Below are 26,426 nucleotides of genomic sequence, written 5' to 3'. Positions count from 1 at the left end.
ATAGATAGATAGATAGATAGATAGATAGATAGATAGATAGATAGATAGATAGATGGCAAAATTTCCCTTAAGTGTGGATACATCTTACACTGGCATTAGAAAAATAATTATTGTACATTTTCCATCCGTCCATTTTCTGTAGGCTACTGCTTTTCCTCACTAGGATCACTGGTGTTGATATTGAGAATGAGGCGGGGCACACCTTAAACAAGTCGGCAGCCAATCTCAGAGCAACTTTGAATTTAGATTTGTTAATTTTGATTTCTCTTCTTCTGCAGAGCTTGCTGATGAGCTGATCATTTGATTCAGGTGTGCTGGAGGAGGCTGGATATGGGGCTCTTGAGGTTCGGACTTGGTGACCCGGGTTTAGACTTTGTTAATGGTTTTTGATTCCATATTTGTTTTATTTTTTTATTATTATGTGAAACTCGCCTCCCTGCTTCCCTCCCTGCGCTTTGGTCCTCCAGCGTTTTGCCAAAACATCATACAGGAAGCATGACATGACAAACACTACAAGACCACTGACAGCAACATACATGTACCGACAACTAGCTGACAGAAAACATGTAACTAAATAAAAGCAAACAAAGCAAACAAGACACACGTGACTGGGGTGGCTGATTAATAGACAATGGACTGGGCTGACAGGAACAGGTGGAAGCGAAAACCTAACAAGTACGATAGTTCATTAACATGGAACACGAAAAAACAGTACATAACATGAAACACAATTTAATTAAATCTCTATAAACACAGATCATAACAGGTGTAATAGATAGCAAAATGTCCCAATAAATGTGTTTATTTTGTAGCTACTAAAAAAAACAGATGGAGGTCATTGCTATTACATAATGGCCTTTGGGGGGGATTAGGTCTTTCGCACAGATTTTATATAACATATTGTCACCAGCTTTGCAGGCCCATCTAACCCTTCCAGAAGGCAAACATATAGATTGGCCACATGGAGTCTTTTAAATGACCTCTAAATGTATTTCCTGTACAATGATAACATAACATTCAACACTGCCAGTACTGCCAAAAAGTGTACATGTTTGTCAGTAATGGTGGATTAGTTGTTAGCATATTTGCCGTACTCTCAAGTGACATGTGTTCAAATCTCCACTGAAATGCTTGGACGGGTTTTCTTCAGAGCACGCACAACGTCGTTACGGCAGATCGAATGGATTGAGAACTAATCGTTAAGATGATCTACCCGGAAGACGCAGAGACAAAAGATCCTCGAATATACCTTTAAGCAGAAAAATCTCGGGGCGGCCATTTTGCCACTTGATGTTGACTGAAGATGACATCAATGTTGCTCAGGTCTCAGGTAACAACCAATCACAGCGCAGCTTCAGATTGATTGTTATGGATAAAAACAGCTGGATTTTGCTTCATAACTCATATTCCGCAAATGTAATATTAATCAGAATGTCATGTTTGGACTAGTGAGGTTACATATAACTAATTATTGTCAATCTCTGGGTTGACTTCCACTTTAATCAATAATAATAGCTATATCTGTGATGCCATTAAAGCAAGCTTGGGCTCAGTGAAAGGTTTGACTACAAGTAAATGAACCTTAATTTTGACAGAATTAGTGACAGAATGTACTCAGATGTAGCCAGGAAAATTATCCATTAAGTATGCTTGCTGTTGTGTGTGTCAGATTAAATGGAGCTATGAGGGCCATCTGGTTGGCAGTGAAGGAGCCAGACCATTTCTGTGTTGACATTGGGGCTCTGTTTTGTGGCCTGTAGGCAAGCTGTGCAAACCCCAACACACACACCTTCACGGTAACCATCAACCCCAACCCTTTCAGCTCCATCAAAACAAAAAAAACATGCTTGGGCTTCACTCCAGAGGACACATGGTGGACAAATGAGGTTACAGATTAGTGCTGTGGCACAGAAGCGTAAAAAGCCAAGTGCAGGTGGAAGTTGTGCCCAAAGGGAAGCATTTAATTGAGTTTCACAATGGCCTCATTATGGTTGCGGAATGAGTTGAGCAGCTTCTGAACACACAAGAGACCATAGCGCTGTCATATCCGCTTACGTCGGGTAAACCTTTCAAGTTTGGAGGGTGACAACTGCTCAGGCTTGTTGATATAATTGTTTGCTGACTGATATGACCATTTTTCAATTTTATCCTCAAACACCGTGGCATCCCAAGCAAATTCAACAAATGTGCATGTTAAATCCCATGAATGTTCTGTTTTGGTTTGCGTTAGCTTTAGCTAGTTTTGGTTAGGTTTTTTATTTATTTAATGATTTTACAGTCTCATCACCAACTGAGTAAGTAAGTGTGTTTGTGCGCGTGGGTGAGTCTCTGTGTGTGTGCGTGCGTGTGCGCCACTGATCTGAATATATAACTGGCTAGCCGATAGGTCAAGACTTTTGAAGCCGCGAGGCCGCCATATTGCTCCTCCCAAGAAACGTTTCTCGACATACGATACTATACATTTACAGTATCAAAATTGGAGAATATTTGAGACAGTACTTAGTAAAATCAGCATTATTTATGATGTTTAAATTTTACAACTTGCCTTAAATACATGTATAAATGATATGCTTAATGATGTTTACAGGAGGAAACTTGTATATATTTTTTTAATGTTTATTAAATAATTATAACTGCAATTCAACAAAAGATGCCTCTGCCATAATATCTAATATTGGGGTTGAAGGAACTGAGCGATAAAAGAAAAAGGGGGGTCTTCAAAGCAGCACATACCGTCCACTTGTAAAAAAAAAAAAAAAAAAAAACGTGTTAAAAAATAGTGACCACCTCGCCACAAACCTCCTATCCCTACACTAACTGCCTACGAGCTGTTAATGTCTAATCTGTACGTATACCATATATTGTATACACTGTAGTCTGCTCGTGAGATGGGAGGAGGAAGATGGCCGCCCTGTGACTTCAACGGCTTGCTCGAGCGTGTATGGGCTATCGGCTATTCAGTCATATATTCAGATCAGTGGTCTGCGCACCCTTCATTAGTAAACCACTACCCCCTTGTGGTTGATAATTGTATTACAACAACAGAACTGGCTCTACAGGGTACAGTATAGAAAAAACACATGCAGCGTCATTCTAAAATCAGTTTCATTGGGAGACTGTAATCATTTGTAGTTTGCATCTTGTGTATTACCCCCATCCCTCTCTGTCTGAGAGGAGGACAGCTCACAGCGGACATTGAATCCTGATTTCCACAGCGTCCCGTTCAGAATCAAGAGCACCTCTCCTGCTGGCAGCCCTCAGGCCGCATGCACCCAGCAGGATGTCCTTAAATCCTCCTCAGTACTGGATAACAGCCTTCTTGCCTGCCTCCATAGAGCAGGGACACCATAAGAGGATTGCTATAACTCTGACCAGAGCGCCAAAACACAAATGCACACGAATGGATTGACACATTCACTGAAACACACCTGAGCATTTGAGGTCAGAGGCAGAAATTAAAACATTTTCAACAACAAAAAAGATCTGTAATTTTAAGACATCTTATGCTTTTACGCTAATGTTGTAGGAAATATCCAATTTGACTTACACTCATTGCTCAAAAACATTTCTTTATACCAAATAATGTTCCTTTATGGTCTAGCTACTGTATGCCAGTGGCATATAGTGACATACAGGCAGAAATGTAAATGCCCTTACACTAGATGGAAAATTTACAATTAATACAGCATATTTGTCCATATCTAAGTCTTTGTGACATTTTTGTTTGGTGGTGTGCTGTTTCTTATTAAAAAAAAAGAAAAAGTTCCTTGGCGCCAAAGGTTTGGATTTACTTAATAACAAATTGACTTACTAGCAATCCAGTCAATAAAAGTGTTTTTATTCCATCCATCCATTATCTACCACTTATCACAGGGCCCAGTGTGTATATTTGAAACCTATTTGGCAATGATAGGTCCATTCTTTGACTCTTTCATAGCCCACAAAACACATGTAGACTGGTTGGGCGAACTCCCATGCACCCTCGAGGACCCTACCGTGTGAAAAATTGACACACAGCGGAGTGGAGACAAAAAACAAACACAGCTAGTCCACTGTTTCACAGCTGGGATGAAAACCACGTTGCTCCTCCTAAATCTGAGATTCAACTTCTATAGAGAAATCTTCTATAGAGAACTCCATAGAGAATAAATAGACTGCAAATATGCATTATTATTATTATTATAATTTTTAAAAAATTACCATGAAACTGTTCTTAACTCATTCACTGCCATAAATTCATTTGAACTATTTCTATTAGTTTAACATTTGTTTCCGCTTTTTTTTAACAAGAGTATGAAAACCTAGAATTTTTTATTGTACATTTAGAACAGATATACAATTTGTGATTAATCAGGAGTTAACTAGTGAAGTAATGCGATTAATTACGATTACAAATTTGAATCGCCCGACGCCCCTAATTTTTAATAATCTTAAAAAAAAAAATCAAATTTGTAATCGTAATTAATCGCATGACTTCACTAGTTAACTCCTGATTAATCACAAATTTTATATCTGTTCTTAATATACAACAAAAAAATATCTAGGTTTTCATACTCTTGTTAGCAAAAGTGGAAAAAAAGTTAAACTCATAGAAATCGTTCAAATTAATTTTTGACGTCTATAACCGTCAATGGCAGTGAAGGAGTTAAGCAGGGCCTTTCAAGCATGAAGGTATTTTACTGCCACCCATGAATGGCTTCAGTCGATTTGTGAAGGAACAGATTGACACACACACACACACACACACACACAAAAGATGTACACAGCTTTTGTTGTATTTTTCTTTTTTCTATGCCAAAGCAGCATGAGGAAACCAGTCAATAAAGCCACACAGAGAACAAAAGGCCAAAACTTGTTCTGAGCAAAGAAGAGCTTGGGGGCCTGCATGTGTGTGTATGCACCAGTGTTTTAGTCTTTCGTATGAATGGTAATTGGATGCAGCCTCAAAGCAGACTTGGCAAGAACCAACCAGTAGATGAAAAGACTTTCGAACACAGACGATACACAGAAGTAAGCCTATTACAGTGATGCAAAGAGTCCTGCAAGAGTACACAACAACATCACCAAAGTGCCTAACAGCTGTTGTGGCTTTGTGTTCCGTGTATACTATCTGCTTTGACCTCTTCTAAATGTCATCTCAGAAGCCAAGTGACAGGAGCAATGCATCTCGACTTCAGTCAGACTGTTATTCCATGTGTCCGTCTTCCATCAATATAACTCCACACAAGATGACAGGGAAATTTAAGGGACTACAACTATGAACCTCCTGTATGCAATTTGAAGGTAGCTGTGCTGTTCTACTCTCTGACCACAACGTCATGCAGCTCGAGACCACCAACAGGTCACTGCTGGAACAGCAGGCAGCCAGCACAAGGACCATGACAGTTTTGACACAGAGGAAGTGCTGCAGTTGTGTATTTATTCATTTAGTTGTCATTGTTTTTCTTCAGTGCTCTATTGAAAAAATGAGTTGGAATTTCGGGAATCTTGTTAATCGGATGAAAAGCCCCTGCAGATGCTACTGACATAATGATAACTGATAATTCAAAATAATAAATAAATAAATAATAATTCAAAAATATCACAGTAACATTCAGACTCTGTTCCAATAAAAGTGACGAATTAGACCAACTGAAACATTGATTTAATACATTAAATAAATGTTAGAGTTGATCTTATAAACATTATTGGTTCTTTGCATGCAATAGTGCAGGTTAACCACTGGGAGGAGAACTTGAACATCTGTTATAGCTTTAAATTTTCATCAACGGCAATTACTTTATCCCTTGCTATTAGTGTGATTTTAATATTTGATGTGTGTATTGAAACTTATTTAAACTTGTTTTTAAACTTCTTGACTTTCCGTGTGTTGATCGTTTGATTGATTTTATCACAGCAATAAACTGGTTATTCCTAAACGTTATCCCTTGTGCCTGTACGAAAATAAAGCAACACATTTTTCATGCTCAGTGATAATCATTTTATTTGGCTAATTTCAATGTTTACTTTGAAGTAAATTAAGAGAGAACAGCAATCATGTGTGACATCTTACCCCATGTAGTGAGACAATGGTGGAGCAGTATGGTCGCACTCTGTTCGATTGCTTAGAACTCTGCACTCACAAAAAAATATGAAAATGACATGAATAAAATATGCCATGCTAAAAGCTGCCTTTTAACTCGTTTGATTGCTAGTTACCTTTAGCCTATAGCCCAGGTGTCAGCAACCTTTCCTGTCTAAAGAGCCATTTTAAGCCAAATAAATAGCCAAAAATCTCTCTGGAGCCGCAAAACATTTGGACATTGTGATAAAGGAAACTGTGTATTAAGGTTAAAGTACTGAGGGTGTAAGAGCACCATAAAAAATATGCAGCATCCAATACGTAGATTTTTTTTTTCTCTACGTTTCGTCTTCCATTTTTTGATATATATAACTTTTCAGACTTTGTTTTTCGTACATTATTTGACTTTTCTGCAGTTCTGTCAAACTTTTTTAGCATTTTTTTTGGCAATTTTATGGACATTATGGTCATTTTCTGCCTCCTTCCTTTTTGAGAAATTTTATGGCTATTTTTGACATTTTGTTCTGCCTTTTTTGTTATCAATTTACTAACATTTTCGTCCATTTTTTTGGGGGGGGGGGCATTTTATGGTAATTTTTGCAATTTCTTCTTTTGTTTTTGGACATTTTATGACTACGTTTTTATTTTCTGCCTTAAACAAATTTTCAGTCTTTTGGCATTTCTAAAGACATTCTATGGTAAGTTCTGGGATTTCTCTTTTTGTTTTTGGACATTTTATGGTCATGTTTTGAACTTTTTCTTTTCTGGAGTTGTTGTTTTTTGTTTATTAAATTCTCTGACATTCTTGGCAATTTAAATCTAAATTAATAATTAATTTAAAGAATCGTCCACATTGTGTTATCCATTGAAGACATTGCTCTATTTTGTTTTTGTCTTTGGTAATGGAAAGAATATGGCTCCACCTGACAAACTCTTGGGTTTCCTCATGTCCCATTTAAACAATCCATGTGCTTCACCATTTTTCTTGTTGGCGATCCACAGATTGTTAGAACTTTTTTTGGTAGGGTTTTATGACTGCTGACAGAGTTCTGATTTTACAACAAATTTCAACGGTGTGAAGACGATCTTGACGGACTGTGGTCGTTTGGGGGCATGGATTGTGAAAGGGCAGTCAGGGTCAGAGGTGTGCTGGAGCCTATCCCATTTGATTCACTGGAGTCGTTGTCTTGCCAATCAATTACTAGGCACCTCTGGAGTTACAACAATTCACACTGATGGAGAATATTAAGTCTTTAATTAACCTAAAAATGGAGGAAGCTGAAATACTCAGGGATGTATGACCCATACATGAAATACTGTTGGCATCAGACTGAAACCTTGCACTTCCAAAATGTTCACTTTTCAGGAGATCCCAAAATTGCCAAGCTTGTTCAACCATTAACATTACATCAGCGAAAAGAGCAAGCCACGTTCATCACTTTAGATTGGTCCATAATTTGTGAATATAACAACCACACGTGTAGACCAATACTATAGATTTAAAAAATATATATAAAATTTGCGACATGAGGAATCAGCCTAGCGTTATGTATGTTTCTTAGACGTAAAGTTCAGCCTAGGTGGAGGGCTGTGTTATTCTGAGTGGCTTTGTAGTCACTGTATATATTGTCATCATTGCTGAAACAACACTACAGTATAAGACATTTGTTTAAATGACTATAAAAGTGAGTTAAGACAGTAAGGTATCATCCCAGCACACACTCTTATTAAATACACTGTAGAACAACAAGAAAAATTCATTCAGAAATGTTGTGATTCTCATTCTTCTTCATAAGATCACAGACTGCCAGACGTGTCCTCCACTTCCACCTTTCCAGATAAATGCCAGTGAGGAGAATAGGTCAGTGGAACGTATCAGAGGCATTCCAAATGGTGGATACTGCATGAATGCCTGTCATTTAGTGAGTCAACAAAGATGGGTGGCAATGTTTGCCAGCTGAGGGCCAGCCGGGGGCTCCAAGACAGGCCGTGAGCCAACTCTGTTAAATGAAAACGACAGCGAGGGTACACAGGGAGCAGCGATGGCCTGCTTTGTCCTCCCTCTCTCTGTTGCCCTGAATAGCTCTTGCACAAAGGATATCGTTATTTCTCCTCTAATTACCAGATGGTGAACTGTTTGTCTGCCCCCCGCTCCTCTGCTCTCACTCCCAGGAATAAAGTGGTGCTGACCCTTGTGCAGTTATGAAACAGTCTGCTGGGACAAAGTGGTCCCTCTTTTCTGATTCCGCTCTTCCACTGAAATCTATGAGATAAACCGTAAAGCACTTCTTGCCTGAGACCATTGTGTTGTTTAATCTCATTAGGATTTAATGGGATTGGACTGACCATTTTTTATGGCACAATTACAGAATGAATTCGGTGTTGACCACACCCATTAAGATTTATCGTATAAACGGAAATATTGAACAAGTTTCACATTTGAGATTGTTGGTCCTGGACTCCTGACTGATTTCCGAGCAGCTTAGGAAAATAAAATCCTTAACACACCCACACCACAGGATAATCAGTCAGAAAAAATCTATCAGAGACATGTGACGATTGGACCTTTGCTGACTTTGATCGGAATATGGAGAAAATGAAAAAATTCTGGCAATTTTTCGGTATATGTGCACAGTAAACTTCGTAGAGTAAATTTTACTCTAAAAGAGACTATATTCGGTCCCACTCTTAACTCATTCACTGCCATTGACGGCTATAGACGTCAAAAATTAATTTGAATTATTTCTATTAGTTTAAAAAAAATTCTCACTTTTGTTAACAAGAGTATGAAAACCTAGAAAAATATTTTATTGTACATTTAGAACAGATATAAAATGTGTGATTAATCGTGAGTTAACTATTGAAGTCATGCGATTAATTACAAGAAAAATTTTGAATCGCCTGACGCAATTTATAGATTATTAAAAATTCGGGGCGTCGGGCGATTAAAATTTTTAATAGTAATTAATCGCATGATTTCAATAGTTAACTCATGATTAATCAGAAATTTTGTATCTGTTCTTAATGTACAATAAAAAAAATCTAGGTTTTCAAACTTGTAATAGAAATAGTTCAAATGATTTTTTGACGTCGATAGCCGTCAATGGCAGTGAATGAGTTGACAGAGTAAACTTAACACTGGGAAGAGAATAAAATACAAACAGCAACAACAAAAACACTCAAGGATTCAGGAACAATCCTACAACCTTCAGCATGGAAGACTACCACTCGAGCTATGCCAGACTTATTACTAGTTAACATATTGCTGGTGTGTCCAATTTTAAAGTAGTTTTAGTTATAGTATTTTGACTAAAACTAATTAAAGTTTTAGTCATAATTTAGTCATCTGATTGTATTTTAGTTTTAATCCAATTTTAGTAGACGAAAATAAAAAGCAATTTTAGTTGACTAAATTGACAATTTAGTCGTTTTCCTTCAGAATACATTTAACCTTTTAACCAGAAAATTACAACACACCTATTTGTAACAGTACTTTGACATGCAAGACACATTTAACAATTGTGTCTTGAATAATTGTTTCAATGAAACATGTTGAGGTGACAATTATATAACTTAGTTTTCACCTAAATAAAAAAAAAGTGCATAATTGCTTGAGATAAATCTTACAGCTGCACAATGAATGAAAATATGTTTGAACATTAAATAAAGTTCAGTGAACACTGAACAGTTTCTGAGTGTTTTTTTTTCTCCCACCAGCTTTTCATTCCTTCTGATTGGATTGTGTGAATTTTCGTCATTGTGTTGTTTTCATTTTCGTTTTAATCATTGACGAAATTGTCAGTCAATTTTAGATATCGTTATCGTCTCAATGAATGGCTTCTATTTTTGTTTTCGTTTGATTTTCGTCTGAAAAAAACATTCGTGAAGAAAATTATTTGACCAAAAATGGAGTTACGAGGATTCCACCTGACACTTGCGATATATTGATACAGAGCAGGGTTGACATGGGTCAGTGGTTAGATTGAACCTGAAGGTTCGGGGATTGTTCCTTAACTATTGAGTGTTGTTTTGTGTGTGTGAAATATTTTACTCTCTTCCGAGTATAAAGTTTACTCTGTTTAGACTGAGACTGAATATAGTCTTTTTCAGATTAAACTCTACAAAATGTACTGTGTGTATCTTAAAAATGCAAAGGTGTCTCAATTGCATTTTTAAAATGCTTTCAGTCACTTATGTTTTGGGTGCATGTACACATCTTTTATATGTAATGTAGTCATAACTTATCCAATTTTGCCAAACGAAATATTTATATATTTCTAAAAAAAAACATCTCATGAAAGCTTTCTTGGAAATGTTCATATTTTAGGGCTATGTGGTGATTTCTCGGCTTCTATTGCTGTGCTTTTCTTGCCACTGCTATTTTGCTGCTATAATCAATCAGGTCCAAGGCATGTCTCCCGTTTCCCAATCTTTGGTTTTAGGACTCTGCGTATGTAGGCCACAAGATGCTCTCCATCTGCTCCTTTGTGGCCAAAAGCTTTAGGAGGGCGCTGTAGGAAAGAGAGCTGCTGCACCAAGGGATTACGATGGCACACCGGGTCCAAGTAGAGGTGAGATTAAAACATGCAAGCATTAATAAACACAAGCCGTAGAAAAACACACTATGTAATGTCAACGCATTGCCAGTCATCCACATTTTAGGTCTCCCAAAAAGGATGTTTAAATTGTGTGTTCTCAAAATGGAAAGGATAAGCAAGTATTTTGGGGGGGATTACACCGTTAGAACACACAGCATTGTTGGCAAGGTTACAGCTTTGCTGATCACCCATGTGCATCCTGAGGCATGTATTTGGGCTCAGGTGGTAAAAATAAACCCATCCTGTGCAATAGGTTTAAGTCAACTCTGGTGCTAGCCGGAAGGCTTTTGCTACATGTCACATCCTGGCGGCGAGGTCAATTTGGTTAGTTCAGTGGAGATTTGTGCTCTCAGTCCTCACCTTAGCATCCAGTATTAAATCTCACATACCTCCTCTATCTAACCTTGTCATGCGGAAAAAGCCATGACCTCAGTGTTTATGTGTGTGTGGACAGAAAGATTGGAAGACCAGTGTGACTCAGCACCAATGGGATATGGTTTGGTTTTGAAATCAATTTGAGAAATCTAATTGCATTGTTTTAGTCGCTGCGCGGGCCAAGTGCTGCTGAAATAAGACTGTCAACAGGGGGATTTGGTAAACGTCTTCATTGGGAGATTAACTGCGAGGGTGCCCAGTCAGAGAGAGAGGGAGGGGGGAGGGGGGGGGGGTCTAGTCGCTTGCCGAATGGATGGGAGTGAAACGTTCTTCATATAAGCTAGAAAGCAACGAGCAGCACACAGCCCCAGCCAGCACGAGCGCACGAGACAAGAGCATCTTTCTCAGCAAACCCATTTGAACAAGACAGAGAGAGAAAAATAACTTGGGATCTAATCCACTGGAACATATTTTGGGACAAACACCAGGTAAACATATCTAAGTAATTTTATAAATCATAATTTTAAGAAGTACTTGTTGCTCTCACAGCAACAAAGATCATGTGATGATATTTTGTGCCTCAGATGATATCTCAAAAGAATAAAAGCACTCTAAAGTAATAATTCAACTAAAATCATATGTTTAGTAACTATCAGAATGTGTATCTGCTTTGTATTACGATATAATTGTAGTTGATGCCATTGTAGTGGCATTAACGATCAGAATTCTTCTACTTCATTGGTACAGTGTCACTGGGGCAATAAAGATAAAGCACTTGCCCAAATCCGTTATTTTAAATCCTTCCACTCAGAAATATTCAAATTAAGCAAACGTATTTACAGCTTTGAAACTACACAGTATACAGTACCAGTGTGGGTCAGACTTGTCCTGAGGCCATGCTGCCAGTTGATTTGTTTAATTCGTGTTCTCCGGCCTACGCCTGGGAGCAGCAGCTTGTCAGATTACACAACTACGCATGTTCATCTGATCACCGTGTCTCAGTCCCACCTAATTAGGCTCACCCTGCTATTAGGTCACCACATGCGGAGCGCACAGCCTGCTGGACGTCTCAGTCACTCTTACTGGGCGGACAACACTGGCAGCTTGTAGAGAACTTAATGACACAATTATTTCAATGTTTGGATAGCAAGAGAATAAAATGCATATGCCTCGTTTATCACGGGGTATATGTACCTGACCCAATTATAAGAAATGACAATTTGTGATACAAAATACAATACAATACAAAAAATTATTTTGCTATATATTTACCCCTGCCACATATTTTGAACACATTTAAACTTATTAAAAGACTAATTTTCAAAGTACAGTATTCCTAAGCACCTGTTCTCACTTTCTCGTTGGCAAAATTAGCCAAATAAGCTTCAAGCTGTTCATTTTGTGTCTCCCAGTTTGTTTATTTTGAAACTAATGCATAAAACAAGAATTAAAGTGGAATATCTTGACAATATTATGTTATATTTGACCTAACTAGTCTAAACATGACATTCTGATTAATATTACATTTGTGGAATATGAGTTATGAAGCAAAATCCAGCCAATTTTATCCACCTCAGGGGGCGGCCATGTTGCTCTTCAGTCAAAAGCAAGTGTCAAAATGGCCGTCCGCTGAGATGGATAAAAACGGCTGGACTTTGCGGCTTAACTCATATTCCACTAACGCAATATTACACAGAATAACATATTTAGACTAGTGGGGCTGCATAGAACATATTTTTGCTCAATTTTTTGGGGAGGATCGACTTCCCCCTCCATCTTGAATTTCACTTAACAAAAGCTGCTAACATAATGCGAAAGATATACAGTATGTAGGCCTACCTACTAATAAAAATTAACACAGAATGACCAGACGTCACGGATTAATCGAGACAGCCGCATTTTGAGCTTTGTGTCACTTGTGCCCCATTGTGTTTATGCATGTCCCGTCTCAGTTTTTGCCTTTGTCCAGTCAGCAAACCAATTGTTTGGGCCATGTGTATGTCCATCACACAGCCCTAGTGATTCATACAACTAATCTAACTACATCTAATCGCTAACAAGCATGTTTTTGTCATACAGGGCTAAAATAAAAAATAAGTGTGTTAAAAAAAATTGTTTTCGTCATACAAGAACAAGAACGACTTCCTGCTTCCATGTATAAGAATCATGGGAAATGTTGTCCTACTAGCCTAATGCTGTGGTCGCCGGTCATACACAACGCAACGCTTTTCTGATGGCATATTTCTAATGTTATAATCCGGGACCGGCGCAAGGTAAACGGCACAACCATCTTCCAATAGCTGCCAGAACTCAGCAAAAAAGTTTGGATAATGGTGAGTGTGTTCCTTGTTTAGCGGAACTGTCAAGAAGATAGCATTTAGCATTAGCTAAAGCAATAACACAACCACTAGTCAGTGCTCACCAGATTGACTAGCGATTACATTTCTTATAAATATTTCCTAATGAGAATTTATTGTATATTTGGGTTTCAGCGAACTTAGTGTCCAGTTTGTTAATTTTGAAAATCTGGTCACCCTAAATTAGGATATACATTACTGTAATCAGAAAGCTTCCAAAAGGCCTGAAAAACTGTTATATGGACCGCATTATACTGTATGTCTACATACACAGTATTATATTATAATGGATTGAATGTTAGCTACTCTCCAATTCATTGAACTCCTTGTGGTTATAGACATGATCGTCCTCTTGCGCACTCTTCTGTTGATATACGCACATTGGACAACTGTGCTGATTGGTGGAATCAGCTCAGAGGGGGTGTGTCTTCAAGATGGCAAGCACAAGGTCGTGCCCAACCCAGAACCTCACCTGAGGGGGTGTACACTCTATGCAGACAGTGAGTGACCTGTTATGCTCGTTAAAAACACTGCAAGTGAGACTGCAATGGCACCTTGATTGACAGATTGGCTGTGTGTACTCTGTTTGACAGATAGTTGCTGCACACAGGAAGACATACGCGACATCTCCCATCTTCCCTCTGCCAGCAATCAGAATGAACCCTGGGACAAGTGTGGGCCCCTGAGTCCTGGGTAAGCCGCCAACATTATTCCATTATAGCCTTTTATTATATCATGTAATTCATATGAAATAATAATTATTAGAGGTGTCAAAATGTGTGTGTTCATTTTAAGTTAATTCAAAGTAGGGCTGTCAATGTTAAGGTGTTAACTTATTGATTAATCACAAATAATTGTTGCATTAATCATGTATTAACGCAGATTAATCACACTATATATTTTTACCGCAGATGATCCTTTAGCTTGACAGCGGTTGGTTACTTTTAAGGTGGCACAGGTTGTGTTTGAGCAGTAAATAAAACTACATGCATTAAAGTAGAGCATTAATTAAATATTTGGTTATGACATCCAGAATATTTGTTCTAATCAAAATATTGGGGATTTTTTATTTATTTTTAAATTATTTTAATTATTTTTAATTATTATTATTTTATAATTATTGAATTATTTTTAATTAACTGATTAGGAAAAGCGGAAGATGAGAGCCTGCAGTAGATCAAAAATGTGGAAGACCTCCTCATAACATTAAATATGGAAAGAATTATCACATAACAGGTGCTCTTCAAATTTGGCGGGCAATTTTTTTGGAAAAGCATAGTGATTAATAATGATTAATCAAAATTAAAAAATGTGATTAATCTGATTAAAAAAATTGAATCGTTTGGCAGCTCTAATTTAAAGTTCCTTTAATGATTACTTACTTGGGAAACTTGTTCTTTGGGAATTCCAGTCGCAACGCAGCAGACACATCCACGTCAAAATTTTGCAGTAATAAAAAAAATAAAAAATAATAATAATAATGCATATATTTGTGGAGACTGGGGTCAAGTTGTATTTTACATTTTTAAAATGTTACATGTTAAAGATTAGATAGCTCTTAATATGAAAAGAACAATGCTCTGAGCTGTCACTAACATCTTACAAATGCAATTATGCCATCTAGTGGCAGAAAAATGACCTAGACACAAATCAATATCACACTGTTTTTTTTACAGTACAGTACATCTTTTTCATATTTCTGTTATCTTAACATTTTTTTCCACTTTCATGTTAACAAGAGATCAGATCTAAAATTTGCAATTAATCATGAGTTAAAGCTGCAATATGGAATTTTTTTCTCCAAAAATATATTTACAGTTGCCTTTTAATTTGACCAGATTAGCACTTTAGCTGTTCACACTGGGTACTGCTGCAAGCCGCTGGCCAGTAGTTTTCAGACTGGAAACTCCAAAAAGGAAGGCTGGAGCAACAACAACAAAACACTGATCTTTCACCACCAAAATCAGTTACAGTTGAGTTAACCACCTCTAGGTTACAGCAGTGAGTAAGAATTGACAAGCTTTAAATAAGTACATTCATTTATGTAATCCCTGATGACTATTTGGCTAGTGCTATAAAGTCCAGTATCTGCATAATTCCCAGCAGGGAAACCAGCCTCCAAACAGACAAATATTTTCTATTTAACTAAATTATCCCAAAGTAACTATAGTGCTCTGATTGTTCTTGGTTGCTTAAAGCTACTGAACGTAGACTATTCAATTTTGAATTGCTACTGTCACCTGCTGACGAAAAATGAAACTGCACATAGCCACAAACCCTTCTTCACTTACACAACGCGCACACGACGTCACATCCGCAGACAGAGCGCGGGAAATTCGAACCCGAATCCAGTCTGAAGGAGTTCCCATTGTGAACAGCTAAGGTGTTAATCTACTGATTAGAAGACATTTCAGTCAGGATTAAAAATTAATAAATATGTATGTGTTTCTTCACTTCTAAAGGCAAGACGATTCACTAAACCGCAGACAAGTAATTTAAATGATGAGAATACATTTGATTGAAATAGAAATTTAACTAGCTGACAGAAAACAAAAGAGCTTGTATTTTTTGCTAGTCACATTAATTGCGTATGGTTGTTTGTCTATTATGTGCCCTATGAATGGCTGGCCACCAGCCTTGTTGGCCACTGAGTAAATATGTATGTATCTCAGGACACATGACATGAGCAATAACTGTCCCCTCTTTCTGCCCTAGGTGTGAAGGCTTCCTGAAGCGTGTGTCATGTTTCTACCGCTGCTCCCCAGACGCCGCCCGCTGGCCTCATCCTCATCGCCGCTCCTACATCCAGGCGGTGCCTCTCTGCCACAGCTTCTGCCGGGATTGGTGAGACTGCCAAGCACATCATTAACTCATTCGCTGCCATTGACGGCTATAGACCTAAAAAATGTATTTGAACTATTTCTATTACTTACTATTATTACTTACTTTTTATTGTACATTTAGAACAGATATACAATTTGTGATTAATCGTGAATTAACTATTGAAGTCATGCGGTTAATTACTATTAAAAAATGTAATCGTCCGACTAGTTTTAATAATCTATAAATTGCGTCAGGCGATTATATTTTTTAATTGTAAATAACCGCATGACTTCAATGGTTAACTCACAATTAATCACACATTTTATATCTGTTCTAAATGTACAATAAAAAAAATGTCTAGGTTTTCATACTCTCAAAAAAAAGTTAAACTAATAGAAATAATTCTAATGAATTTTTGACGTCTATAGCCGTCGATGGCAGTGAATGAGTTAAAAGCCAAATGAGTGTTCGTCTTTACTTAGCAACCAATGTACTAACAGCCATATACCGTGTTATCCAAAATCAGAAGCTGGAAAATAGAACTGGGTTAGATTAGATGCATACACAAATGAATTATTAGTTTTTAGTCAATCCAAACTCAAAACACTATGAAGTTTAGCCTGACTAAAATTTGAAATATTATTGTTGACATGCGATAGCATGTGATTTGTATTTGATTTTTCTGCAGGTTTGATGCCTGCAGAACAGACCTGACATGTGCTCGTAATTGGGCCACAGACCCCAGAGGACACAACTGCACTGGAACCTGTGTTCAGTATCAGCAGGTATGCGAGTGTGCGTGGGCGTGCATGTTTCCATGTGTGTCAGGATTGACACGCTTACCCAAGCATTTGGTGTATGTTGTAGAAAGATTTTACCTGTTGACTTGAAATTTTGATTTTTTTTTAATGCATTTTTACGGTGTAGGCTTTTTCTAATATTCTGGTTATATAAGTTGGCTAAATGAGGAGTAGACCAAAATATTTTGATAAAGCAATCATAATGGATATAAGGAATTACATATATGTATATGGCAAGGTACAGTGTAAGATTTGGGATGGAGAAGGGCAGAATTGAATAAAGCTAAAGATGTCAAGGACAGGTTAAAGCCCCAGGAAATTTCAGCTTGTACTGAATAAGCTTTGGCAGCCAACGATGTGAGCCTCGGGTAGAACACAGTGTTTGTGTGCACGTGTGTCAGGCATGTTACACAGTGAAAGAGCTAACATCCTCTTTGTCCTTCAAATATGATGAATATATTATAGCTTTTGCCCTCTGAACATCTTGTGTGCCTCAGGCTTAATCCCCCAACAGATGAAAGGAAGCAGACGTCGAGGTGCAATTGCGCTGTAGGGGAAACGGAAAATAAGCGAGGTACACAAATTAGAATTCTGGCAAGAGACAGAAAATAATACACTAGAGAGGGGGGGGGGGGTGTAAAGGGGAGCAAATAGGCTGCAGTACACGGTGGCTTGACAGCACATCTTAATTGTTGGTTATTAGGAAGCCACCAGAGAGGGAACAGCGGCTAAAATTCACACAAACAGATAGTGCATGAGTGTGTGGGTGCGTGAAAGAAAAGTCACAAATTTGTTTACTTCTTCCAGAGAGTGTAAACTTGTTGACAGCCAAACCCGTGTTTCTAACCTTAGAAAGGTTTGATATGATCCTTTTCCCAATATAGTCTTTGGAAAAGTGGTAGCCTAGTCAAAACAATTTATTTGTTTTATTTTTCTACTACTACTTTCTTTTACCGTTGCAATAATCTACCTTTAGAGCTGACAGACTCCTATAGCCTAATACCCAGGGTTGGGAGGGTTACTTTTAAAATGTATTCCGTTACAGTTACAAGTTACCTGCTAAAAAATGTAGTTAGTACGCTCGGGCGTGCGTGCAAGTCATTTGCATATTATAGCCCTGATTAAAAGATGACTGACTAATTGGTGTAGTGGTTAGACCCTGCAAAATTTAATTGATTAAAAAATTGTACATTTGCATGTTAAGTCATTCTCAATTTTGATTGAAATTACGTTGAAATGATGCTTACAATTGTGGTGTTATTTTTGGAGTGTTGTAAAACTGAACTGTTGCACTGATGGAGCCAAAAGAAGCAATATTGTCAAGCCAAATGCTCTAGCCATCTTTTGTAATATACGGTGTATAAAGTTGAAAATAGTTTGTATTAGTATGATTGAGGGGCTATTTTCTTTTTATTTAAGAGTATCGAGGTATCTTCTAGCGAGTATTCCGTAGGTTTAAAGGGTAAAATGACTGATTTTACATAGCGCTTTCTACACCATATGGTGCCCAAAGTGTTTTACAATGTGTCACATCACCCATTCACACACACATTCCTACACAAGTGGTCTGCTGCTGCCGTGCAAGGCACTGACAGGTGTCATTGGGAGCAAATAAGAGTATTTAGGTGACTTTTCGGAAGCATTGCTTGTAATTGCTTGTGCTTGGGCCTACTATCAAGGTTATATTGGTAATAGTTTGGGATTAAGCTTTTTTTCTTTTTCTTTTTTTTTTACTCAGTTTTTTCGTTTTTAGAGCAGATTTATTATTATTTTTTATTAGGAACTAATGCGAGGTCCCTGTTGTTTTTTGTTCTTCTTCTTCTCACCAAACTTTGCACACTCCTCGGGCTCGGCCAAAAATGTGATATTTTATGAAGTTGCCATAACAACATAACAACATATAGCGCCCCCTAGCGTGGAAAAATATGCACTAATCCCGGCACGTTTGACTGAGGGCTACAAAAATTGGCAGGCACGTGAAGCGCCCCGAAAAAGAGTCAGTGGAAGCCATATCCTAAAATGTACAGGAAGTGAGCTATGAATTTTTGAATGTCCAATTTTGCCTCATTTTTACACATTCACTGTGGTCATTCTTTTTGCCCATTTACCAATAGTTTTCATCTGATTTACTTCTAACTTGGCATGTATCATCTCAAGACCTGGGACAACAACTGGGGAAAAAATCTTGACTTTTTGAAATAGTATTTGACGGGGGCGGGGCCTCAAACTTTGCCTTTAATATTTCCTTCATCAAAAAAGAGGAAATGCTTAATAACTCCGCTGTACAAGCTCCAAAAAATCTGGCTCTACCTCATATTTGCTCAGAAGAATGTTTAGGCCTTCATGATGTCATAACACGAAGTTTGTGAGTTTTCGCAAATCGCTGTGGGCATGGCAAGGTACAGTTCGCCAAGAAAACAACGGCAATTTTGAGGGCCTAAACATGCACAGAAACTCATGAAACTTGGCACACACATCTGGCCTGGCAAAATTAGCAATATTTTATCATGTATTGTGCGATTTTTACAAAAATCACTCACTAGCGCCCCCTAGAACTTTTTTACAAAGCAGCCCCGGTTGTATGTTTAAGCAAGATCTACGAAAAGATTATGGTATATATTAGGGAGCCCAAAACCTACAAAAAAAAGTATATTGGACCCATATGCTAAAATGAACAGGAAGTGAGTTATGAATTTTTGAATGGCCGTTTGTTGCCAATTTTTGCACATCATGCTCATTTCTCCTACACGTTTGATCCAATTGACTTCAATCTTGGCCTGGACCATGTCAAGACCGAGGTCAACAAAAGGGGAAAAAATCTAGAATTTTCAAAATACTATATGACGATGGCGGGGCATCATATTTTTTGTTTCAACTTTCCTTTTCCATGAAAGATGAAATACGTAATAACTCCTCGGTACATGCTCCAAAAATTCCCAAACTTCACATGTATGTTTATAGTTACGATATGAAGATATCCCTATGACAATAGTCGATTATAAATATAGCACCACGTAGCCCTTGGGGTTGACAAAAAAAAAATCACCCCACACATGGCATTTTCATATTTGTACAAAATGTTGATACTTTTGTAAGTGTGATAACTAAGTCATTTATGAATACTTTTTTACATTCGAACACTCAACATTTTTAGTGGCATCAGACCTATCCATACATATGTACTTTTTATTTATTTATTCATTATTATGTCCTCTATGGACAATAAAAGCAATATTGTGCTATGAGTAAAACTAACGATGATGTGTATATATGTACTTTAAATTTGGGGCAGCTCATTGCCAAAAAATAAAACGGACGCTGATTTTTGAGGGTCTTAACATTGACCAAAACTCATTGAGCTTTGCACACTCATCACACCTGGTAAAAAAAAACAACAATCCATGATATGTAAAGGTCTATTATGCCATTTTCAAATAAATTCTGCTTCGAATGTGCCACTACCCTAACGTGCAAGTACCCCAAAGTGGCCCGGGCTGCGAAGGCCCTTTACAGCTGCCCGCAGCTCTAGTTAGCTTTTATTTCTTTGAAAAATCTTCATTTCAGCTTTTTTTGGATTATTTTTAGTATTAGTTTTAGTTTTTTATACTTGTTGGTATATTGTATATTTGTCATGTGTATGATAAAAAAAAAAGTCATGATAAGTATTGTGTAATAACGTAAATTACAATTCCCAAACGGACGATCAATATTCCTTCTTCTGTACAGTCGTATACCGAAATAAAACATTTACAATCAATCCTGATAGCTCACGTATGAAATTAATTGACAAAGATGAAGGACATTGTCACTATAGGTTTGTAAACGTAAAATGTAGTTTCAGTTCGCTATCTTTTTCTTTTAAAGCACTCTCGTTTTTATTGTATTTTTTTTTGTTAATGACTTATTTATTTATTTATTTATTTCATTATATTAACTATAATTACCTTTCCTTCTGTGATGCAGCTGTATTTTATTGTTGGGCATTATGGTGGTACTTGGGTTCAGATTCAACAAAAAGTTTCAGAACCATCTGATTATGGCATTTCAATTAATTACAATGGGGGAAGCCGATTTGAGTCGGGGATTTATGAGCTTGGTCATGGAACAAAGTAAACTCAATGGGCCCTTTTTTCGCGCAACTGTGTGCATGTGCTTACTTTTCTTTCTTTTGGTAGATGAGCGCAGGTAGAAAGCGGAGAAAACCTGAGCCAGAACTTAAACCTGCTTTTAGCTGATCTAAATTCTAGTGGACTTTCTGTTGCCAAAATGTTAGGTGCCGCATAATAGAAAATGCCCTCGGTCAAAATCTATTTTCCATAGTACTGTATGTCCCCTTTTTCTTCTTTGTATTATTGTGCTCAGATGTATCAACATGGCAGAGATCTGTGTGAAAGCCTGTGGGGCGACGCCTTCATGACTGTTGAAGATGCATCTGAGGAAGTTGGAGATGCCAGCGCAAATGGCAGCCCCGGCGGCGGTCACCCGTGTGGCTGCCTGACCCTCAGTCCTTCTGACAAGGATGTGATCTCGGCCTTGCGGGCCCACCAGGACGACCCGGAGGAGCTTGATACCACCAAATCTGGGCTGCCTCCGTATATATCTCCCTGCCAAACCAAGCTGCCCCTGCAGACGAGGAGCATCAGGAAGGGCAATTCTGTCCTGCGCAAGCGTTCGGTTCTAGTGGACGACGGGGAGGGAAGTGGAAGTGGCCTGTAGAGAAGAAAGTTGAGTAAATGTATTAGAGATAATTGTCTAGCTCTTATTATACAACGTATCAAAAGTGGAGTTTGGACCTCGCTTCTCTCGTTAAGTTTCCCAGCTGTCATGATCAGATTTGAAGCATGATGAGATGACAATTCATAAATGTTGCTAATGAAATATTACCTGCATAGAAGTTTTATCTCCGGCTTACAAAGTAAAGCTTTATTTGTGTTTGTGTGGCTCTGAAATTGGCTGTTTTTTGCACAGTGCGCCGTCATCTTTGACGGTAGGAACTTCGGTGATAATAATGTCAACGTCACTTACCCTGGTGACATCTCTGAAAATGTGCTGTAGTCAGAAGTTCCAAACTGAACTTGTTGTGATACCATATCGTGCGGTGTGCGTCTAATGAAGTGTTTTAAAGAGAAAAAGTTTACCGCAAGTGGTATGATGACACTGAAAAGATAGGCTTAGTACCAAGATGACGGTTTAATATTCAGAATTCAAATCTGCTCAGCAATTATAGACTAAGTCCACAGCAAGGGTGAGATAATATTCTGGTAGCTTGGTCCTCAATGTCCTGTAAAACTTTATATTCTGATTACAATATGTAGCTCCACCTTGAGGTAATATTAGATGTGAAGATTTTTTTTTTCAAGTGAAAGTTCTCTAAAATGGGTGTTTGTGTCATTTTCATTATGTTCTCAATAAAGAAAACGTTCTGAACGGCAACACATATTTGTAACTTTAATTGATGAAATAGACTAAATACAATCCTTGTGTAAAAAATGAATGTGAAAGGTTTGAAGCATTTTGTCAGGAAAGAACAACATGGCATCAGCTACGATAGATTGAGCTTCTTCACATATGGTAGATCCCTTGTACATTGTTTGATACTTCATTTTTCCTCTTAGGAAAAATAAGCACATTTTGTGTATGCTTTGTCAGTACACGCATACAATTTTGAACACTACTACTACTACTACTACTACACATTGTGCTTCACTTTTAGTATTTACTTATTTGGTTGTTAAACCAAATTCCACGTAATCAAACATCTTGCATAGAGTTGAGTAAAATATATTAATTTAACAAAAAAGGTTGATTGTATCAAACTTTTATGTTGAAAGATTTACAGCTATGCAGATCTGAGCAAGATCCACAGATCACCCATCTAGGGTGCAATCATCTGAATCCCATTGATATGTATGTCGCTATTTTTAATACAAAAATTTGTTTCTTTCTAAGTTAATCTCATATTCCTAGGGGATTCAGAGCAGCCTCTGTAAGGTCGGGTTTGGCTTGGCTGAAAATGAAGAGCAAATTTGTATTTCAGCGACAGAAAGACCCAGAGCCGGCGTGAAAATATTGGTTCTTTGGCAGCTACAGCCCTGACCTGAATTCAAAGGACAAAACTGTGGAGTGACCTAAAGAAAGATGGGACACAGCGATTCATTCACCATCTAATGAGAATGGAATGCAATGCAAGGAAAAGTGGGCCAATAGGGCCACATCATAATGTGTATACCGTTTGAAGATGTGCACAATTGCGCAACCACTTTTTATGGTGTATATTTTAAACACAGAGGGGGGGGGGGGGGGTCAATTAATTTAAAAAGATTTACTAGCACTTGTCAGCAGGACATTTTCAAAATGTTTGTAAACAACAAGTTCCAGGACAGTGCCTGGTGGCACAATGCGAGTGACTACTGCTGCCCTGAATACAAAAGATGACAAAAACATGTTTTGAGGTCATAGTTAAGCGACTAAGACCAATCAGAGCTCTATACTGGACTATATAGCACTAGACAAAAGTCATCAGTGATTGGATTAACGTGGCGGAAAAAATCAATGCTATTTATTTAAAGCTTGCCAATTCTTACACACTGCTGCGACCTAGAGGTGGTTAACTGTGACTGCCTTTTGTGGAGAAAGGTCAGTGTTTTTGAAATCCTGATGTAACCTTCAAATGGAAGTAAATATACACTGAAATAACTGCATAGCAATGAAAGTGTTTGTATATGTGTATATATATATATATACTGCGATTGGCTGGCAACCAGTTCAGGGTGTGCCCCGCCTACTGCCCGAAGCCAGCTGGGATAGGCTCCAGCACCCCCCCCCCCGACTCTTATGAGGACAAGCTGTTAAGAAAATGGATGTATATATATATATATATATATATATAATATATATATATTAGAGCTGTCAAACGATTAATATTTATAATATTTATATATGCACAGTATATATATATATATATATATATATATATATATATATATATATATATATATATATATATATATATATATATATATATATATTAGAGCTGTCAAACGATTATTTTTTTAAATCAGATTTATCGCATTTTAGAATGAAAAATGTTGAGAAAAATGCCCGCCAAATTATGTGTTAATTCTTTCTACATTTAATGTTATGAGGACGACTTCTAAATTTTTTGATCCACTGCATGTGCACATCCTCCTCTTTTTCTAATCAGTTAATTACTTGCATAACTTAAAATGGGAAAAAAATGTCATACGCAAACATTTATTAAATGCTTTACTTTAATACATGTAGTTGTCTATTGCTCACATGTGCTACCTTTAACGTAACCATCCGCTGTCAAGCTAAAGGATCATCTGTGGTCAAAATTAATGGTGTGATTAATCTGTTTTAAATGTATGATTAATGCGATAATGTTTTGCGATTAATCAATGAGTTAACACTTTAACTTTGACAGCACTAATATATATATATTATTTCTGTTTTCCTATATATATTTATATATAATAGCTTATCTGTTATATTGTATATTATTATATTATGTTATATTATGTCATATCTTATATTTACTTTTTGTAAATTATTAAATACTGTATGATTCGGTAACTTTATATTTGGTATGCAATTTTTCCAAATCTCCACTAGATGGCAAGATATCCCTTCAAAAACCCTTCATTCGTTTGAGGTCTATGCCTTTTTTTTTTTTTTTTAGACCGCAATACAGTACGATATTAAATATTCAGACGTGGGCACGTTTTAAATACATGCTGGTTCAGGGCCAATACTATGCTGTGTGAGTGTGTTTAATCACACCCGTCATCCCTACAGCCTCATCTTACTATCAACCTACGATCAAATGTAAGTACATTATTAAACAATGTACAGATTACGTAACTTTAGCAATCAAAATAGACTAAGACCAAAATCAAGATCTGCAACATGATTAGGCAATAATATTTGGTTACATTATGTTTGGTTGTGCAGATGGCAACAGCCGGTGCGGTTCTGCGTGTCTGTGGGAGAGAAAGGGGACTCACAGAGAGGAAACTAAACCCTCCCAGAGCTCTTCAGACGTCACTGTTCACATCACAGATGTTCCCACACACACTCGGTGTGGGTTGTGGGCCGAGGCGTGCGGAACGCTAGTGAAGCTTTAATTGGCTTGTTTTTCAGTGCGCATTATTAACACGTAAGCCGGTCTTGTGCGTAAATTGAGCCTCCGCCACCGAGGCGGTGACACTTGAGCTTTATTTCGAGTGGGAGATGATAGTGCGATGTTTCTGATCGTAATCAAAGTGCTTGAGGCGACCTATTTACTGTTAATTGTGTGACAACTTTGGTCAGAGTGTGCATGTAGACCAACTTCCTTTATACTTTATTTATTTATTTATTTTTTTTACCAAAATGGGAAAACAATATAGAAAAAGAGAAGTTGTGTGGGCGGTCTGTTTCCACATGCGAGACAAAAATAACGGACTTGTTATTGATGGAAAGGGAATATTTAAATGTGTTCTAAAAGCTTCCTCTTCAAAATAGGTTGAGGGTGAACTTTTTGTGTTGTTCTGTGTATTTTTAAGTATACAGAGGCTCCTCCATCAGTGTTTGCTTCTCTTCATACTAGACTATTTAGTAGAACAAAAATACCCCTCCGGTTTTCGGGTCAGTTTATGTGCTAGGCTTCTCTTGGCCAACTGTCACTGAAGCTGTTTCGTTGCACTTTTTTTCCTTCAGTTTTCATTCAGTGTATGAGCATCACACAGCAGATAATTCATTGAAGGTCTCTGTTATTCTTATCCTAATTTATCCCAAAACGCTTGTCTGAGAGAATTACTCATCCACAGGATTTCCCCCAACCCCTCCACATAATCTTCCTTTGAGCCCCCTTTTTTTTTTTGCCGCGCATATTTGTGCACTGACGCGTACACAACCATTGTCGTCCTTGGCTATGCGTGCGCTTCTCCAAGCATCCACGCAGATGCTCCATGTAGGATTCAGCCGCCCACTCATGCCTGATACCCTGCCAAGTGGTGAGGCGCGTTCAAGAGCCCCGGCATTCCTAACAGTCACTGTCACCCGGATCTGCCTCCCGCCTATATGCAATAAATTACCACTGACCCCATGCAAGTGGGGTTAACAGCAGTGTCAACCATAGCAACACAAAATGATATTGAATCATTAGCATATATAGATTTTGGATATTGAATTAAATGTTTTTTTGTTTGGTATTTATGATTTGATATGTCTCTCATTCAGAACTATTGGATGGACTTTGGATGGTCTTAATATTGGGCAGCTCATTCAGCTTAGTTGGCTCATTAGTGGTATAAGATACGTGCACTTGGCAATAGGCTATATTAAACTCACGTTGTCAAGGGTACAGCAGGAGTCTTAGGTTCACTGTATCTATCCATCTATCCTATAC

At 37.7% G+C, this 26,426-nt stretch overlaps 1 protein-coding gene across 1 annotated transcript; it reads left to right on the top strand.

Annotated features, from left to right (window-relative positions):
• The first annotated feature begins 11,346 nt into the window (after window positions 1-11,346).
• On the top strand, window positions 11,347-22,447 carry rtbdn (retbindin). The gene is made up of 6 exons (XM_086067713.1): window positions 11,347-11,522; window positions 13,730-13,891; window positions 13,985-14,084; window positions 16,107-16,235; window positions 16,903-16,999; window positions 21,377-22,447. The coding sequence occupies exons 2-6, from the start codon at window positions 13,732-13,734 to the stop codon at window positions 21,728-21,730; spliced, it is 840 nt and encodes a 279-aa protein (XP_085923839.1). The 5' UTR covers window positions 11,347-11,522; window positions 13,730-13,731; the 3' UTR covers window positions 21,731-22,447.
• Window positions 22,448-26,426: the final 3,979 nt, after the last annotated feature.

Source organism: Leptonotus elevatus, chromosome 1 (genome assembly GCF_054856555.1).
Source record: "Leptonotus elevatus isolate MCC_2025b chromosome 1, RoL_Lele_1.0, whole genome shotgun sequence".
Classification (NCBI taxonomy): domain Eukaryota; kingdom Metazoa; phylum Chordata; class Actinopteri; order Syngnathiformes; family Syngnathidae; genus Leptonotus; species Leptonotus elevatus.
The sequence above is the reverse complement of the archived record's forward strand: the minus strand, read 5'-3'. Positions and strand labels throughout refer to the sequence as shown.

Bases quoted from the DNA above. Each gene is read 5' to 3' on its own strand.
- rtbdn (XM_086067713.1), top strand. From the start codon at position 13,732: ATGATCGTCCTCTTGCGCACTCTTCTGTTGATATACGCACATTGGACA. The intron at 16,236-16,902 runs GTGAGACTGCCA...ATTTTTCTGCAG, and splicing joins CACAGCTTCTGCCGGGATTG to GTTTGATGCCTGCAGAACAG. The intron at 17,000-21,376 runs GTATGCGAGTGT...TATTGTGCTCAG, and splicing joins CCTGTGTTCAGTATCAGCAG to ATGTATCAACATGGCAGAGA.